Source organism: Pseudophryne corroboree, chromosome 5, assembly GCF_028390025.1.
Source record: "Pseudophryne corroboree isolate aPseCor3 chromosome 5, aPseCor3.hap2, whole genome shotgun sequence".
Classification (NCBI taxonomy): Eukaryota; Metazoa; Chordata; class Amphibia; order Anura; family Myobatrachidae; genus Pseudophryne; species Pseudophryne corroboree.
The window spans coordinates 443179652-443193929 of NC_086448.1; the positions used below are offsets into that span (position 1 = coordinate 443179652).

General features: G+C 47.2%; 1 protein-coding gene across 3 annotated transcripts in view; it reads left to right on the forward strand.

The window, feature by feature from the left end:
- The window catches only part of LOC134927841 (uncharacterized), a 552652-nt gene that overhangs the window by 310367 nt on the left and 228007 nt on the right, over nucleotides 1-14278 (forward strand). For all 3 annotated transcript variants that reach the window (XM_063922898.1, XM_063922897.1, XM_063922896.1), the window contains one exon: nucleotides 5147-5165. In XM_063922898.1, coding sequence (XP_063778968.1) covers nucleotides 5147-5165 — 19 coding nt within the window. The remainder of the gene's footprint in view (nucleotides 1-5146; nucleotides 5166-14278) is intronic.

Sequence of the window (14278 nt, forward strand, 5' to 3'; positions counted from 1 at the left end):
GCAGACACGATCTTCACCCGGGAGAGTGGGGACTTCATCCAGAAGTCTTCCACTTGCTGGTAACCCGTTGGGAAAGACCAATGGTGGACATGATGGCGTCTCGCCTCAACAAAAAACTGGACAGGTATTGCGCCAGGTCAAGAGATCCGCAGGCAATAGCTGTGGACGCGCTGGTAACGCCTTGGGTGTACCAGTCGGTGTATGTGTTTCCTCCTCTGCCTCTCATACCAAAAGTATTGAGAATTATACGGCAAAGAGGCGTAAGGACGATACTAGTGGTTCCGGATTGGCCAAGAAGGACTTGGTACCCGGAACTTCAAGAGATGATCACGGAAGATCCGTGGCCTCTACCTCTAAGGAGGGACTTGCTTCAGCAGGGTCCCTGTCTGTTTCAAGACTTACCGCGGCTGCGTTTGACGGCATGGCGGTTGAACGCCGGATCCTAAAGGAAAAAGGCATGCCGGAAGAAGTCATTCCTACTTTGATTAAAGCAAGGAAGGAAGTAACCGTGCAACATTATCACCGAATTTGGCGAAAATATGTTGCGTGGTGCGAAGATCGGAGTGCTCCGACGGAGGAATTTCAACTGGGTCGATTCCTACATTTCCTGCAATCAGGATTGTCTATGGGTCTCAAATTGGGATCTATTAAGGTTCAAATTTCGGCCCTGTCGATTTTCTTTCAAAAAGAATTGGCTTCAGTCCCTGAAGTCCAGACCTTTGTTAAGGGAGTGCTACATATACAGCCTCCTGTGGTGCCTCCAGTGGCACCGTGGGATCTCAATGTGGTTTTGGACTTTCTAAAATCTCATTGGTTTGAACCACTAAAGAAGGTGGATTTGAAATATCTCACATGGAAAGTGACCATGCTTCTAGCCCTGGCTTCGGCCAGGAGAGTGTCAGAACTGGCAGCTTTATCTTACAAAAGCCCATATCTGATTTTCCATTCGGACAGGGCAGAACTGCGGACTCGTCCGCATTTTCTCCCTAAGGTGGTGTCAGCATTTCATCTGAACCAGCCTATTGTAGTGCCTGCGGCTACAAGTGACTTGGAGGACTCCAAGTTACTGGACGTTGTCAGAGCATTAAAAATATATATTGCAAGGACAGCTGGAGTCAGAAAATCTGACTCGTTGTTTATATTGTATGCACCCAACAAGATGGGTGCTCCTGCGTCTAAGCAGACGATTGCTCGTTGGATCTGTAGCACAATCCAACTTGCACATTCTGTGGCAGGCCTGCCACAGCCTAAATCTGTAAAGGCCCACTCCACAAGGAAGGTGGGCTCATCTTGGGCGGCTGCCCGAGGGGTCTCGGCATTACAACTTTGCCGAGCAGCTACGTGGTCAGGGGAGAACACGTTTGTAAAATTTTACAAATTTGATACTCTGGCTAAGGAGGACCTGGAGTTCTCTCATTCGGTGCTGCAGAGTCATCCGCACTCTCCCGCCCGTTTGGGAGCTTTGGTATAATCCCCATGGTCCTTTCAGGAACCCCAGCATCCACTAGGACGATAGAGAAAATAAGATTTTACTTACCGATAAATCTATTTCTCGGAGTCCGTAGTGGATGCTGGGCGCCCATCCCAAGTGCGGATTATCTGCAATAATTGTACATAGTTATTGTTAACTAATTCGGGTTATTGTTGAAGGAAGCCATCTTTCAGAGGCTCCGCTGTTATCATACTGTTAACTGGGTTTAGATCACAAGTTGTACGGTGTGATTGGTGTGGCTGGTATGAGTCTTACCCGGGATTCAAAATCCTCCCTTATTGTGTACGCTCGTCCGGGCACAGTACCTAACTGGAGTCTGGAGGAGGGTCATAGGGGGAGGAGCCAGTGCACACCACCTGATCTGGAAAAGCTTTACTTTTTGTGCCCTGTCTCCTGCGGAGCCGCTATTCCCCATGGTCCTTTCAGGAACCCCAGCATCCACTACGGACTCCGAGAAATAGATTTATCGGTAAGTAAAATCTTATTATTGTCCATTTTGGCCTGCATGTTTAAACAAGCCCGCACCAGCGATGAACTAGCGTGGGGCTGCGCATCGTTCATCGCTGGTGCGTACACACTGAAAGATATGAACGATATCTCATTCATTAATGAACGAGATCGTTCATATCTTTCACTGGTATCGACCAGTGTGTAGGGCTCTTAAGTCTGCACATCATTTAGAAATGCTTATAATCTTTTCTCTATATACAAGGAATGTGCAGTGAGTGTCTGGATGCACACAAGGTATTATATTTACAGAGGCGTTTATGCAAAGTTGCTTGCGCTGAAACCACTTTGTGAATCAGCTGTACCAGTCTGAAGACGGTATGTCTTCTACATGCTGGATGAAGGTCTCCACAGCAGCTTCTGGTGACTCAAAACGAATCCCACGCAAATTGCACTTGATTTGTATCGCAGGGGGCCTGGTTTGAATGACCAAGCTCCTGGATACGATCATGGGACAGAAAATCCACCACTTTCCTGGACTTGTGGGCAGGTGCATTGTTAGGATGGAGAAGGACACCATGAGTGCGAGTTCTTTGATGACTGCTGGCAATGGCCACAAAACCAGCCACCATCTGCTTGGCCATGCTGCACTCACATTTGGTCTCAGGGTGAAAACTGTAGATCCAGAATTCATAGTCACTGATAATCTCCCAGACAGAGCTTGATTGGCCGCCATGAAACCAAGCTAGCATATTGCTGCACCAAGTCACCCGAGCCTCCATCGGCTCTCGAGTCAGCTGATGGGGCACCCAGCGTTCAGAAAGCTTGCTCAGACAAAGCATCAAGCCATGGTCACACTGGTTCCCGCATAGCAGCATTGTTGTCCTTGATGATGGAGAACACAGGTCGGCTGCAGCACTCCACATCTTTCAGGGACCGTCTCAGACACCGAAGTTCTGCAAATCACTCAAACACAGTGGTTTTGGACCAGTGCTGCTTCCCCAAAAGCAGCTCACAGTCGTATTATGTTTGTTCAGTTACTGGCCGGAGTATAAAAGACTATGTAGCCACATTTGGGGTGTCTGTTCTCCATTTCTTTTGATGAATGATATTTGCTATTTTGCGATAAACAAGTATTTGATTATGAATCTGTGCCATTATTTCTTCACTTATTTTCTAAAATAAGTGAGAAAGTGGAAAGAATAAGGGACCTCATTCAAGCAGTTGCTGCGATCAAATAGTTGCCGCCCAGAAATAGAGAAAAAACACCCATTGCAGAAATTGCGAATGCATCGTAATGTGCGTTCTGATCGCAAAATCATACACAATTACCAGAACATCAAAGATTTTTTTCCATCTGCACCAGGCAAGTTCGTCGACAATTCTGCAGACGCAAGAGGCTGGAAATGGTTATCGCTGACGTCAGAGACCTGCCTTAAAATGCCTGGGCACTCCTGCATTTTTTCTGACATACCCAGGAAACGCCGGCTTCCTGGCAATGAAAAAATGATTGCGCTGCAACACAATGCATTCACAGAAAGAATTGCACTTCACAGGTGCGCGCACGCATTGCGAATGCTGCGCATATGCGATTCTCAAATTTTGCAATCCAACCTGAATAAAAAAGTTAGATCCAGATGCATCAAACAGCTCTACACAGTCGGACATAAATTGAGTTGTTTTTGGGGGCAAGTTGTATTTGTTGAAAAACATTTCAAGTACACAATTACAGCACATTTACAACAAATAAACATTATTAAACTTATTTCTAAAAACAAAAAATCTTTGCTCTCTCCAAATAGTCTGTGTACTGTACATGACATTTTTGCCCCAAGAAATGCTTCTTACATGCAAAATCATATGCTTCTGCTGTTTAAAATGATATGCAGAATGCCTATATTCTGTGTATAATTGCTGTTGCGTCCGCATATGAAATGTTATGCTACAGCGGTTTCCTGCCAAACACTGTGACATTATTTGGTATGCCGATACAGCCGCAATTACACACAGAATATAGACATGCAGCATAATTATTTTAATCAGCAGGAGCTGCTTGTGCATCCTGGAGGACTGGGTTTATATGGGGTTTGTGTTGCTTCAGTCATGGAACTTTTTTGGTGACAATGGCTGACTTTCTATCACACTGTGCAGCTGTTATACTAATAAACGCTTTCCGGTTGGTCTGAAAAATCGGATGTTTCCTTGTCTAAATATCCCGTGAGAATTCGGATCCAATTTGCATTGTGAACTTTTCTATCATCTTTCTCCACCTGGGAGGGGCGCCCTTTAAGCAGCTCTTTTGCATGGCCGCCGAGTCCCCAGAGCTTCAGGCGTCTTCTGTCTTCACCTGAGGGGGGAGGCAGCCTTTAGGCAGGTCTTTTACATGGCCACCGCTCCCTCCATGCATGCCGCTATGCAAGCTATCCCCGCTGGGTCCCGCTAACATTCGCACTTCTGCCGTGTCAATAGACATACCCCTTTATACTTGAGGACATTTTAGAAGTGGTTTCTCTGTTAAATATCTCATACCATTTATTTCTTGTTCTGTCGCCTTATTCTTATGGTATGTTGGAAATGGAATGGCCACAAAGATATGGTCAGCAAGTACAGATGAGTCTCCGCTCATCTTTGCCACTAACCGTGGCTATTGATTTGACTTTCTTAGGTGTATCTGTAGAAGTCGAATTACCAGGTGTAGTAAAGCTCTCCTGTTACTGTAGGTGTCCTCTCATATGCAATCAATTCAGTAATATATTCATTATTCTTTATATGCCAGGTAATTATCACGTCATGAGATGTTATATCCAGCCAGGACTCGCAAAAATCATGTGAAGATTTAAGGCCTACAGTATTGTAACATACTACACTATTAGGTGCTTTTTCTATCTCCACCCCCATCTAAAATGTATAAATGTATATTTGTATCATGGAACATCCAATTTGTAGGCTTTATCTGTAACATCCTATCAGTTTGCTAGAAAATAGTGACATCACTGAAGGTATTGACTCATAAGACCAGACTTTATATTAATTCAATACTTGTTGCTATTGAATTGAATGACTATATTTTTAAGTATTAGCTGAGCACAAACACTGGCACCATTATTTGTAGGTCAGTCATCTACTGTAAGACAGCCCTTCATTTCTTTCATTATTTGCATTTTGTTCATGGTTATTTTTTACATTTTTTTTTTCCCCCACTTTTAGGTCCGCACTACATAAAGAAGTAAGTTAATTTTGTGTTGCTCTCATAAATATGTATTGCAACTGGTCTCAGCAAGATCATTTGTATTGGTAATGTATATTTGGGAGTGTAGTTTTGAAATCTAATGCATGCAAGTAATGTATACTTACTATGTAATCCATGACTTGGCTCTCTCTGTCTATTTTTTTTCAGGTGCATTTATTAGGGTCTCAGCACTTTAATGTACTCTTCGGGGTGTATTTACTAAAGTGGAGATGTTGGCCATAGCAGCCAGTCAGATTCTAGCTATTATCTTCTAGAAGGTGCTAGAAAAAATAAGATTTTACTTACCGGTAAATCTATTTCTCGTAGTCCGTAGTGGATGCTGGGGACTCCGTAAGGACCATGGGGAATAGACGTGCTCCGCAGGAGACAGGGCACTTTAAGAAAGAATTTGGATACTGGTGTGCACTGGCTCCTCCCTCTATGTCCCTCCTCCAGACCTCAGTTAGAGAAACTGTGCCCGGAAGAGCTGACAGTACAAGGAAAGGATTTTGGAATCCAGGGCAAGACTCATACCAGCCACACCAATCACACCGTATAACTTGTGATAAACTTACCCAGTTAACAGTATGAACAACAACAGAGCATTAGAGCAAGCCTGATGCAACCATAATATAACCCTTATTTAAGCAATATATATATACAAGTATTGCAGAAGAAGTCCGCACTTGGGACGGGCGCCCAGCATCCACTACGGACTACGAGAAATAGATTTAGCGGTAAGTAAAATCTTATTTTCTCTAACGTCCTAGTGGATGCTGGGGACTCCGTAAGGACCATGGGGATTATACCAAAACTCCCAAACGGGCGGGAGAGTGCGGATGACTCTGCAGCACCGAATGAGCAAACACAAGGTCCTCCTCAGCCAGGGTATCAAACTTGTAAAAATTTGCAAAAGTGTTTGAACCTGACCAAGTAGCAGCTCGGCAAAGCTGTAATGCCGAGACCCCTCGGGCAGCCGCCCAAGAAGAACCTACCTTCCGTGTGGAGTGGGCTTTTACTGATTTTGGCAGCGGCCATCCAGCCGCAGAATGAGCCTGCTGAATCGTGTTACAGATCCAGCGAGCAATAGTTTGCTTTGAAGCAGGAGCACCCAGCTTGTTGGATGCATACAGGATAAACAGTGACTCAGTTTTCCTGACGCTAGCCGTTCTGGCTACATAAACCTTCAAAGTCCTGACCACATCTAGTAACTCGGAATCCTCCAAGTCACGAGTAGCCACAGACACCACAATAGGTTGGTTCAAATGAAAAGATGACACCACTTTAGGCAGGAATTGTGGACGGATCCGCAATTCTGCTCTGTCCACATGGGACACCAGATAGGGGCTTTTATGTGACAAAGCCGCTAATTCTGATACACGCCTAGCCGAAGCCAAGGCTAATAACATGACCACTTTCCACGTGAGAAATTTTAACTCCACGGTTTTAAGTGGCTCAAACCAGTGTGACTTCAGGAAACTCAACACCACGTTAAGATCCCAAGGTGCCACTGGAGGCACAACAGCGGGCTGAATATTCAGCACTCCCTTTACAAACGTCTGGACTTCAGGAAGAGAAGCCAGTTCTTTTTGAAAGAAAATGGATAGGGCCGAAATCTGGACCCTAATGGAACCCAATTTCAGGCCCAATGTCACTCCCGACTGTAGGAAGTGAAGGAAACGGCCCAGCTGGAATTCCTCCGTAGAGGCATTCCTGGCCTCACACCAAGCAACATATTTTCGCCATATACGGTGATAATGTTTAGCCGTCACATCCTTCCTAGCCTTTATCAGCGTAGGAATAACCTCATCCGGAATGCCTTTTTCTGCTAGGATCCGGCGTTCAACCGCCATGCCGTCAAACGCAGCCGCGGTAAGTCTTGGAACAGACAGGGCCCCTGCTGCAACAAGTCCTGTCTGAGAGGCAGAGGCCATGGGTCCTCTGTGAGCATTTCTTGCAAATCTGGATACCAAGTCCTTCTTGGCCAATCCGGAACAATGAGTATTGTTCTCACTCCTTCATTTCTTATGATTCTCAGCACCTTTGGTATGAGAGGAAGAGGAGGAAACACATAAACCGACTGGAACACCCCCGGTGTCACTAGTGCGTCTACAGCTATCGCCTGAGGGTCTCTTGAACTGGCGCAATATCTCTGTAGCTTTTTGTTGAGGCGGGATGCCATCATGTCCACCTGTGGCAGTTCCCACCGCCTTGCAATCTGCGTGAAGACTTCTTGATGAAGTCCCCACTCTCCCGGGTGGAGGTCGTGACTGCTGAGGAAGTCTGCTTCCCAGTTGTCCACTCCCGGAATGAACACTGCTGACAGTGCTCTTACGTGATTCTCCGCCCAACGAAGAATTCTGGTGGCTTCCGCCATCGCCACTCTGCTCCTTGTGCCGTCTTGGCAGTTTACATGAGCCACTGCTGTGATGTTGTCTGACTGAATCAGCACCGATTTGTCGTGAAGCAGGTTCTCCGCTTGACTTAGGGCGTTGTATATGGCCCTTAATTCCATGATAATGATGTGAAGGCAAGTCTCCTAACTTGACCACAGCCCTTGGAAATTTCTTCCCTGTGTGACTGCCCCCCACCCTCGGAGGCTTGCATCCGTGGTCACCAGGGCCCAGTCCTGAATGCCGAATCTGCGGCCCTCGAGAAGGTGAGCACTCTGCAGCCACCACAGGAGCGACACCCTGGCCCTGGATGACAGGGTGATCCGCCGATTCATCTGTAGATGTGATCCGGACCACGTGTCCAACAGATCCCATTGAGGAATGGCCTCGTATGATGCCACCAACTTACCCAGGACTCGCGTGCAGTGATGCACCGACACCTGTTTGGTTTCAATAGGTTCCTGACCAGTGTCATGAGCTCCTGAGCCTTCTCCATCGGGAGGTAGACCCTCTTCTGGCCTGTATCCAGAATCATGCCCAGGAAGGGCAGACGAGTCGTAGGAATCAACTGCGACCTTGGAATATTTAGAATCCAGCTGTGCTGTTGTAACACTTCCCGAGAGCGTGCCACGCTGATCAGCAACTGCTCTCTGGACCTCGCCTTTATGAGGCGATCGTCCAAGTATGGGATAATTGTGACACCTTGCCGTCGCAGGAGCACCATCATTTCCGCAATTACCTTGGTAAATATTCTCGGTGCCGTGGAGAGACCAAACGGCAACGTCTGGAATTGGTAATGACAATCCTGTACCACAAATCTGAGGTACTCCTGATGAGATGGATAAAAGGGGACATGAAGGTATGCATCCTTTATGTCCAGAGACACCATAAAACTCCCCCCTTCCTGTCTTGCGATGACCGCTCTGAGCGATTCCATCTTGAACTTGAACCTATTCAGGTATATGTTCAGGGATTTTAAATTCAATATGAGTCTGACCGAACCGTCCGGTTTCGGTACCACAAACATGGTCGAATAGTAACCCCTTCCCTGTTGAAGGAGGGGAACCTTTACCAGCACCTGCTGAAGATACAATTTGTGAATTGCAGCTAACAACACTATTTCCCTCTCTAAGGGGGAAGCTGGCAGGGCCGATTTGAGGTAACGGTGAGGGGGCATCTCTTCGAATTCCATCTTGTATCCCTGAGACACAATCTCTATAGCCCAGGGATCCACCTGGGAGTGAACCCACTTGTGGCTGAAATTTCTGAGACGCGGCCCCACCGGACCTAGCTCCGCCTGTGGAGCCCCAGCGTCATGCGGTGGATTTAGTGGAAGCCGGGGAGGACTTCTGTTCCTGGGAACTAGCTGTATTGTGCAGCTTCTTTCCTCTACCCCTGCCTCTGGTAAGAAAGGACGCACCTCGGACTTTCTTGCCTTTTTGTGTTCGAAAGGACTGCATTTGGTAATACGGTGCTTTCTTAGGTTGTGAGGGAATATATGGCAAAAAATTTGACTTTCCAGCTGTAGCTGTGGAGACCAGGTCCGAGAGACCCTCCCCAAACAACTCCTCACCCTTGTAAGGTAAAACCTCTATGTGCCTTTTTGAGTCGGCATCTCCTGTCCATTGCCGGGTCCACAGGACCCTTCTGGCAGAAATCGACATTGCATTTATTCTAGAGCACAGTAGGCTAATGTCTCTTTGAGCATCTTTCATATAAAGGACAGCGTCTTTTATATGCCCCAGGGTCAGCAATATAGTATCCTTGTCCAAGGTATCAAGTTCCTCAGATAAGGTATCTGTCCATGCTGCTACAGCACTACACATCCAGGCCGACGCAATCGCCGGCCTTAGTAAGGTACCTGAATGTGTTTAAACTGACTTCAGGATACCCTCCTGCTTTCTATCCGCAGCATCTTTTAGGGTGGCCGTATCCTGTGACGGCAGGGCTACCCTCTTGGATAAGCGTGTTAAAGCTTTGTCTACCCTAGGGGAGGATTCCTAGCGTAACCTACACGATAAGCATCCGTTTGGAAATCTGCTGTTTTCTATCTGGAGAGTCCCAAGCCTTTTCACATAACTCATTTAACTCATGTGAAGGGGGAAAGGTCACCTCTTGCCTTTTTTCCCCATACATATAAACCCTCTTGTCAGGGACTGGGGTTTCCTCTGTGATGTGCAACACATCTTTCATTGCTATAATCATGTAACGGATGGCTTTTGCCATTTTAGGCTGTAACTTTGCATCATCGCCATTGACACTGGAGTCAGAATCCGTGTCGATATCTGTGTCAACAATTTGGGATAGTGGGTGCTTCTGAGACTCTGATGGCCTCTGCGACATAGGATCAGGCATGGGCTGAGAGCCCGGCTGTCCCAAGGCTTCAGCTTTATCCAACCTTTTATGCAAGGAAGTAACACTATCATTAAAAACCTTCCACATATCCATCCAATCGGGTGTCTGTGGCGACCCCACATTAATTTGTTCCCGCTCTGCTTCCACATAGCCTTCCTCTACAAACATGCTGACACAAGCGTACTGACACACCACACACACAGGGGATGCTCTATTTGAAGACAGTTCCCCCACAAGGCCCTTTGGAGAGACAGAGAGAGAGTATGCCAGCACACACCCCAGCGCTATATGTCCCAGGAATCACACAGTAACTTTGTGTTAACCCAGTAGCTGCTGTACAGTATATACTGTTTTTGCGCCAAATTTATGTGCCCCCCCCCCCCCCCCCCTCTCTCTTTTTACCCTCTTCCACCGTGATTCTGCAGGGGAGAGCCTGGGGAGCTTCCTCTCAGCGGAGCTGTGAAGAGAAAATGGCGCTGGTGAGTGCTGAGGAAGAAGCCCCGCCCCCTCAGCGGCGGGCTTCTGTCCCACGATTTTGTGTAAAAATATGGTGGGGGCCCATGCATATATACAGTGCCCAACTGTATATATGCCCACTTTTGCCAAGAGGTGTCTAATTGCTGGCCAGGGCTCCCCCCCCTTCCTCCCTGCACCCTGCAGTGACCGGAGTATGTGGGTGTAGTGTGGGAGCACTGTTGCCAGCAGATCTCTCTGAAAATAAAAAAACCTAACAAAATACTTTCTTTTTAGCAGGAGAGCTCACTAAGTATCCACTAAGGAGCCAGTGCACACCAGTATCCAAATTCTTTCTTAAAGTGCCCTGTCTCCTGCGGAACCAGTCTATTCCCCATGGTCCTTACGGAGTGCCCAGCATCCACTAGGACGTTAGAGAAATAAGTAGAATCTGGTTGCTATAGGCAACATCTCTACTTCTAAAAACCTACACTTTAGTAAATACACCTTTATCTCCTGCTCATTCTTTAGTTATCTAGTTCAACCAATCACATCAGCAAATCACGTTATCCAAGTGACTCAGCATGCTGCTCTTGAGGAAGCTACTACATTCAAATTGTTAATGTACAAAAGTAGAAAGCAAGCTTATTTATTTAGTGGATGCTGCATCATTTTACAACAAGCCACAATCCCATCAACCACAAAAAAACATTGTCAAATTTAGGTACTGTATAGTATATTGGGTTAGTTGTATTCCTAAAAGTGAAATGTTGTACACTGTATGGGCAAGAGTATGTGGACACTACTTCAAATGAGTGTGTTTGACCTTTTTATTAACATCCTTTGCTAACAGTGGCAGCAAATCAACTACAGCTGTACAATCTCCATAGTCAAACATCAGTAGAATGGGTTGTCAGAGCCGTCTTAACAGCAGAGTAGGCCCCTGGGCACAGCAATGCACTGGGGCCCCTACCCATTCATCAGCGGTAGGGGTGTGGGGCGGTAGGGGTGTGGGGTGCTATCAGCGGCAGCTTTGATGTCATACGGGGATAGGGGGGTTCTATGTTTCGCTCAGCATGTAGGACCTGGAGAAATAATTTCTGCTGTTTACTCCTTTACTGCACAAATGGGACGGGAAGGAGAACCCTAAACTGTAGAAGGGGACACTGTGCTGAATGACGGGGCCCTGCTACATGACTTCCAGGGTGGTAGGGGCTGTTTATTACACGGGGGAGGGGTGGATAGTGGAGTGGGCTTTAATATTCATCATTTTCCGGGGGGTCAGGGCAGCTGGCTTTACTGCAGATATCTTCAGTTCCTGGAAATAGATTTCTTAGCTTTAATGAGATTTAAAAAAAATAGAGAGTCTCACCTTTCAGGAGGTACTGGGGACTTGGGGATCAGACTTCAGGATCCAGAGGATTCCACCAGCAAAAATCTAAAACTGCATATTAAGTGTGTGGAGCTGGAGCAGGGACCAGCTGCTTGAAGGCTGATATCTCTGGTTCTGGGCATAGTAGCGACAAGCTGCCAGCGTCCACTGAAAGGGGAGAGTGCCAGCTTTTGTAGTATACCCTCAGAAAAACTCTAAATCAGACAGAACCCGAGATATCTGGCTGGGAAGAACAATTAACAGGCTTGGATGGGGATCACTGCTTTGAAGTCGGATATCTCCGGTTCCCCACGGCCGATTTTAAAAAATCTGGTACCCCTGGAAAGAGAGGACCATCAGCTATCAGCATAGGGCCCTTTTACTCCTGGGGCCCTTGGGCAAGAGCCCATTGAGCCCATACAAAAAGACGGCCCTGTGGGTTGTATTCTCATAGGATGCCACCTTTCCACTTCAGTTTGCCACATTTCGGCCTTGGTTTAGCTGCTCTGGTCAACTGCTAGTACTGTTATTTGGTCTAGGGCCACAGCAGCTCAGCCGGGTTACATTAGGCTACACATGCTAACAGAATAGGCTCTGTTCCCAACCTTGTTCTGTACTTCTGATCTTTGTTCTCTTCCCTCCCTTTCAAACTCACATTTTCTAAATCTTTATGGGGCTACGAAGATTTGAAGTGCTTAGTGCATGGCCGGACTGGCCATTAGTTTTGTTTTGGAAAGTCCCGTAGGGCCAATTGGTGTGCGTGGCCACCTGTTATAAGAGGCCCCGCCCCCTGCACGTTACCAACGCAATGTAATGTGTCCTGACTACTGCGCCGTCCCCCTTACAGAGCCAGAAGCAAGAAGAGGTCCGGAAAATCGGCGGCAGAAGACATCAGTCTTCACCAAGGTAGCGCACAGCACTGCAGCTGTGCGCCATTGCTCCTCACACACACTTCACACTCCGGTCACTGAGGGTGCAGGGCGCTGGGGGGGCCGCCCTGAGAAGCAATAATAACACCTTGGCTGGCAAAAAATACCACAATATATAGCCCCAGAGGCTATATATGTGGAAAATACCCCTGCCAGAATATAGGAAAAAGCGGGAGAATAGTCAGCGGAAAAGGGGCGGAGCTATCTCCCTCAGCACACTGGCGCCATTTTTCCCTCACAGCTCCGCTGGAAGGAAGCTCCCTGGCTCTCCCCTGCAGTCTACACTACAGAAAAGGGTAAAAAAGAGAGGGGGGGGCACTAAATTTAGGCGCAGTATACATTTATATAGAAAAAGCAGCTATAGGGGACATAACTCAGTTAGTCCCTGCATTATATAGCGCTCTGGTGTGTGCTGGCATACTCTCACTCTGTCCCCCCAAAGGGCTTTTGTGGGTCCTGTCCTCTGTTGGAGCATTCCCTTTGTGTGTGCGGTGTGTCGGTACGGCTGTGTCGACATGTTTGATGAGGATAATGATGTGGAGACGGAGCAGATGCCTTTAGAAGGGATGTCACCCCCTGCAGGGCAGACACCTGAGTGGATGAGCTTATGGAAAGAAATGAGTGCACGTATAGACTCCTTACATAAGAAATTTGACGACATGCCAAATGTGGGACAGCCGACTTCTCAGCTCGTGCCTGTCCAGGCGTCTCAAAGGTCATCAGGGGCTCTGAAACGCCCGCTACCTCAGACCGCAGACCCAGATGTCGACACTGATACTGACACCAGTGTCGACGACGATGAGTCTAACCTGATGCCCACTAAGGCCATTCAATGCATGATTGAGGCAATGAAAGAGGTGTTACACATTTCTGGTATAAATACAGGTACCACTAAAAAGGGTATTATGTTTGGGGAGAAAAAACTACCCGTAGTTTTTCCCCCATCAGATGAATTAAATGAAGTGTGTGAAGAAGCGTGGGCTTTCCCTGATAAAAAAATTGGTAATTCCTAAGAAGGTACTAATGGCGTTCCCTTTCCCGCCAGAGGATAGGTCACGTTGGGAAACACCTCCTAGGGTGGATAAAGCGCTCACACGTTTGTCTAAAAAGGTGGCACTACCGTCTCCGGATACGGCCGCCCTCAAGGAACCTGCTGATAGAAAGCAGGAGGCGATCCTGAAGTCTGTATATACACACTCAGGCATTATACTTAGGCCAGCTATTGCGTCAGCATGGATGTGCAGTGCTGCCGCCGCGTGGTCAGATAAACTGTCAGAAAATATTGACACACTAGACAGAGACACGATCCTGCTAACCATAGACCATATCAAAGACTCAGTCTTATATATGAGAGATGCACAGAGGGAAATCTGCCGGCTGGCATCTAAAGTAAGTGCATTGTCCATTTCTGCTAGGAGAGGCTTATGGACTCGCCAGTGGACAGGAGATGCAGATTCTAAAAGGCACATGGAAGTTTTGCCTTATAAGGGTGAGGAATTATTTGGGGATGGTCTCTCGGACCTAGTTTCCACAGCAACGTCTGGGAAGTCAGCATTTTTACCCCATGTCCCCTCACAGCCTAAGAAGGCGCCGTTTTATCAGGTTCAG